At 50.1% G+C, this 5,532-nt stretch overlaps 1 protein-coding gene across 1 annotated transcript in view; it reads left to right on the top strand.

Annotated features, from left to right (window-relative positions):
* The window catches only part of LOC127750013 (uncharacterized), a 5,998-nt gene extending 4,746 nt beyond the window's left edge, over nt 1-1,252 (top strand). The window contains exon 3 of the mRNA XM_052270396.1: nt 926-1,252. Coding sequence (XP_052126356.1) covers nt 926-1,188 — 263 coding nt within the window. The 3' untranslated portion in view covers nt 1,189-1,252. The remainder of the gene's footprint in view (nt 1-925) is intronic.
* Nucleotides 1,253-5,532: the final 4,280 nt, after the last annotated feature.

Genomic DNA, 5,532 nt, shown 5'->3' with positions numbered 1-5,532 from the left:
CCCGCACCAGCCTGCGAACAACAGGGCGTGTAAGAAGCGCAAGCATCGGCAGTGACGGGGAGGGGAGCCCCCCCCGCCGAGGGCTAAGAATGTAACGTATCAATATTAGCAATCTCAATAAAGTCCGGTGCAGTCCAAACCCGTGTTGTCATTGCCCAGTCAACACAACAGCAGCCGACGCTCCCGTCAGGCACGGGGAGGGGAGGGGGGGCGGCGGGGGCCGCCGGCCAGCAGCATAAGAGGCGGCGCACAGATCGGCTCGGTCCATTCCGTGCATCCCACCGCGCCGGCGTCAAGCTCCACCTGTACCGCCGCTGCACCACCATGTCCGCTACCTTGTGGCACCGAGTGTCCACCGGCCAGGCCGTGGTCTGGATCGGTAAGTTGCCTGTCCCGCTCGCGCTGTTGCTCCCGACCATCGTGCTCATCCATTGTTGACATACAGGGCCCAGCTTCCACCTCTGGGAGGATCCGGACTACGTGCCCTTGGCCGTGTACGACCGCGACTATGCCGATTGGGTGGTCGACGCCGATGCGCCGTGGGACAGCGTTGCTGTGGCGCCCAGCCCCCTCCCGTGCCCGCCCTCCCCGGGCTCCAGCCCGGACCAAGGCTGCATCGGTAGCCCCAGCCAGTCGTCCGAGGGGGGCAGCCTCACCACTGCAGCCGCCTCGCCAGCAACCTCCGGCCGCAGCAGCTCCGGGCCGTCCGAGGTCTGGAGCACCCCCAGCCCGGGGCGCACGCGCCAGCCCCAGGATGACAGCGGGGTGGGCGCAATGAGCTCGTTCCTCTGCACCCCAACCCAGCCAGGGAGGCCAGGCTTGGCCATGTCTGTCTCCTCATCCTCACCGTCGTCCTGTAAGTAACTCAATGCCCTGAACATTAGCAATATGCAAGGAAACCGCCACTAACCAATGTCCTTTACAGCGCCTCCCCGTAACGAGCCCTTGTCCCCTTGCGGGCCGCCGTGCCTCCTGCCCTGGGACTGTGCGTGCTTCGAGAACCCAGGGATCCTATATGCCAGGCCTGCCGCCGCGCGTCGCACGCCGAGTGGAAGGCCCACCTGGAGTACCGCGCGCAAGAAGAGCTGGAGAAGGCCAACACCGCCGCCCAGGTCGAGGCCTACTGGGTGGCGAAGGAAGACACCTGGGCGACGGAAGCCGCGCAGGCCGAATGCCTGGAGTTCTTAGGTCAGGAGGCGGACCTGGCCGCAGACCTGGCGGTGGCCGCCGAGTTAGGGCTGTGAGGGAATAAACATGCTGCAACAAAATCGTGTGTACCTGAAAACAAGTCCCCCCCCACCGAGCATAATGAGCGAGCAAAAGGCATGATACAGCAAAGCGAGCAAAGCAATAAGCAGAAATGGGGCGCATGCCTAACGGGCCCTCCAGGGCCTACGCGTTTGGAGTCTAGCAGAAGCGGGAACAGTGCACTGCCATGCATTAAGTACTCTGGTCAGCCCCTGCCCACCCCCCCCAGGGAGAATCGCGAGGAGACATGCCTCCACGAGCCCACTGGCTAGCCCAGTGAGGCCCGCTCTCCACCCAAGCAGAAGGCATTTTTGGAGAAGTGTGAAAACTGTGATCTAGGCAACGGTCGAGGAAGAAAGCCTGATATTATGAATCAGGCGTAGTCTTTGATGCAGGAGCAATGATTTAAAAACCCCAGCCGGAGCGATCAACGTCAGGACTAGCCGAAAACGTAAGTTATTCTGCCGTCTTCAAAGTGCACCTGAAGGTTAGCGGCGACGCATATTTATTTAATTTTGAGGAAAACCAGATTTGAGCGCCAATATATAAATACTGTTCAGGATTCTACTGAAAAATACCTTTCCGATGGTATACTTGAGTGACTCCAGGGCGAGGAGTCACTGAAGTAGACAATTACCAGTTTTTGAGCTAGAATGCTCATCTGCGAACTCGACCTGTCTTTCTATAGTACAAAACGACCCTGAAAATCTCAGGTCGCTAGCTCAATCCGTTTTCGAGTTATAGTGCGGACAGACACACAGCCCAGAGGGAACAAGAAAACAGAAGTCACTAATGCTACAGCATAGTGATTTCCGTTTTGATTGTTCCCCTCATTCTTCTCGTTTTAAGTTTTACCGGATTGCTTAGTTATTGGTCACCTCACTTTGAGAACGCAGTGGTAAGAAGCTTCGCGAAAGCACCAACTAGCGTCGATGAGTTCCTGGCTCCTATAGCAGAGTGGCAAGAACACCCCACATAGCAAAGATCCTGCAGTAAGGATTATTGGCTCGAATTTACTCGTAATGCCCTTGAAAGGAAACAAAGGGTATATTAGATGAGATAAACACAGAGACGTAAGAGGTGTAAGAGGACATTTTCGGTGTGCACGATTGTAGCGCAACGGTGGGGTGTGTGACTGTCAAAAAAATTGCCAGTTACTCTTAAAGGATGTCCCTAGCGGGTTACGTGTTATTTTGTTTGTTTTTTTGTATTTCAGCTATGTGTGTTTTTTTAAGTACTTCCATCCTAAGTCGATGCACAGGTCTGCCCCCTTAACAACTTGACCCAAAGCAGCGTCGAGGTAAATTTGTATTCAGCACGACTCAAAACCACCATGAACATAATGATGATGATCAGAAAATCCGTCCATTTTAAGGTAATGATGCCAGAAAATCGTTCTTTTCTGATGTTAACAAGGGGTAGGGAGTGATCGATCAATCTCACCCCTGAGAGAGAGAGCGAGATCAGTTGCCCTAATTTTGTCGCTCTCTTACAATGATTAGTGAATCAGTTTGATTTAATTATACGTGCCCCGTGCCCCCTCTCAGAGCCTCGTGCCATGTGGTTCAGCTCTTCTCCGCTGGCGCGGGGGCACTCTTTTTTTACCCTTTCCTCTACCTTTTTTCCTTTCTCCCTTTCCGTTGCCTTCCCCTAATGCAGCCCACACGGCCAAGTGCCGATGCAGAACGGGGGAAGGAAGAGGGAGGGTCGCGTTGACCTGGGGTTGATCGTAGGGGGGAAGGTGACCGGAGGGGAGAGATAGAGGGGAGGTTGACCGGAGGGGAGAGATAGAAGGGTTGACCGGAGGGGGAGGGTAATTAAGAGCCCATTTATTGGGGGAGGGGGAGGGACCAGGGGACCTGACCTGGGAGGGGACAGCATTACTACTTAGGCTGTCACGATACTTACGCCCCTGCAGAGGACGCGGTTCATGCTCAGACACTGGATTCGCCTTGGCTAGTGAGAAGTAGGGTTCATAGGGTCTCACCTGACCCTTGCCCCGTCGTTCCTAAAGCACGCCAGTCGCGTGCAGCTGGGGATCAGCGTGGTGGCCTCTCTCGCGGCCGTTTCGAGTACCCAACTTCAAATGTGATCCGGGCCGGGAAAGCGCTGTCTGGTAGCGCCCAGATTTTGCACAGGGTCGCTACAAGGCCAATGTGACTTTTAGAGAGTGCAACCTTTGAAATCGCAGACGTCGACCTTCTTTTAGATACGCGCTAACGTCCGTCGATCTGTAGGGCGAACGACATGTCGCCCGAAGTTCGGTGACACACCGTTGGAAAGAGCACATCCTAGAGAACACTAATGGTAAATATCGCTCAGCTAGCTCAACGCGTCGCCTCCCGAGCGCCGCCCGAGCGCCGCCACACATTTGGACCCCCAATCGGGCCGAAATCTTTGACCGCAAGGTGCGATCACTTCCCGACATCGCACGACGTTCGCGTTTGCACCAAAATTCGTCATTTTTAATGCTCTTTCAAATTTCACGCCGTTCCAATTTTTTTTAAAAATGGGGGCCCAGTCTATCTCAGAGCCGTGCCAGCAGAGAACAGCCGAACCGAACGACGCGACTCCTGAGAGGGCGAGAATGTATTGAGACAGTGCATAAAAAATATCGTCGTAAATTTACAAAATTTCTGTAAACTCGAATCATAAGTTAAGTTGTACATGTACGAGAGCACGAGCACATTTTTTACTCGCCAATTGATTCGAAGTCGATACGTACTGCATGTATTTTTACGATTACAAATGGTAATTTTACAACTTGCGTCAAGGAAAATTTTTGTGTCAACCTATCGACTATTTTTCACAGTGGGTGGATAGGTGAGAATACTTTAAAAATTTTAAAGTTGTTCTTGGGGCACTTTTGATTTTTCCAATGCCAGTAGGAAATTGCAACTGTTGTGTTCAGTTAAGTCTCACAGTCTCGGTACTATTCGCTACCTTCGCTACTATTTGTTACTGTACCTTGATGGTCAATGTTATAGGCACCAAAAAGCTGCTGGCAAGCAGGTACATCAGATGAGTTGCGTAAATCGTCTCGAAGCGCCGAGACAAGTCTTTGACCCGCTGGTGATACTTGATGAGATCTATCACCTCACGCTTAGAAGCAGCTAGTTCCAGCTGCAGAGCAATGGCGTGAAGCAGCGCAGTCAAGGTGATCAGGACAGAGAAAACCAACGCCCACCTATGAAAAGGCATCCATCGTGTCACTGAGGCTGTTGCATTTTGATGGGTAAGAAACTGGTAAAACAAGTGTGCAACTTTTCATCTTTAAGTGTTCAGTTCACATGCTAGACAATACTCATGATTAGTAGCTACATATTTGTTGTCTTGAATTTAATGACATTCAGTTTTGTTGAAACTAAGAGCAGAAACTTGACTGAACATTCTCATGAAATGACACATTGGGAGACCACACAAAAATTAACCCCAGCAAGTGTTTCAGTAAGAAAAGTTTGCGCCCCTAGCATAACCTTTGTTGTAAGACTCGGCAATTTAACACTAGAACCTCTGACATTTTCGTATACCTAGAACCGCGGAAGGGGTCATTTTGACCCCTGCCGCATTTTGCGCGTAAATGTGAAATTTTCGGAGTAATTATCACTGTAAATGGTCTTGGAAACAAGTATGTGTACGTTAAATGATTTTTGCGATACTTATTCTGTATGCTTTGTGGTCTTATTTATCTGGTTAAAACAGCATTTTCGACGCGAAACGCGGCAGGGGACATTTTGACCCCTGACGCTGTCTTAGGTATATCTGTTTCATAACTTCCACAAAAATAGTCGTTCAGCTTCAGGATTGGGTGTCGATATATTTGACATCATTAACGATGTCAAAAATTTTCAACCCGACGCGAAAAAAAAATAAATATAGAAATTATAGACTGAAAATCGAAAAGGGTCAAAATGACCCCTGCCGCGGTTTTAGGTATATCTTCTCACAACTTCCACAAAAACAGTAGTAGGGTCATTCTCCTGAAAACGGGAAATTCGTGTCTTTTTGCTCTCAAAATTCAGTTTTTCTAGCTAGGTACTTCGGAACGGTCTCTAAACATTCGTTGTTGATCTAGAAACAAAATCTAAATGCATTATGGCGACAATTCAAACTTTATAGTCCAGAAATTCACATATGTTTCTCAAAAAACGGAGTAAAAAGGCTAAAAATCGTGTCCCTCACTTTTTTAAATATGAAATATAAACTATTCAAACCTTGAACTAAAACGATAGATCAGAGGTCCAACTTGCGATTGCGACAAGAGTTGCATGTCCAAATATGTTT

The sequence above is a fragment of the Frankliniella occidentalis genome, unplaced genomic scaffold (genome assembly GCF_000697945.3).
Source record: "Frankliniella occidentalis isolate FOCC.00 unplaced genomic scaffold, Focc_3.1 Scaffold121, whole genome shotgun sequence".
NCBI classification, from domain to species: Eukaryota; Metazoa; Arthropoda; class Insecta; order Thysanoptera; family Thripidae; genus Frankliniella; species Frankliniella occidentalis.
Note: the sequence above shows the minus strand (reverse complement) of the source record. Positions and strands in the feature narration are given on the sequence as shown.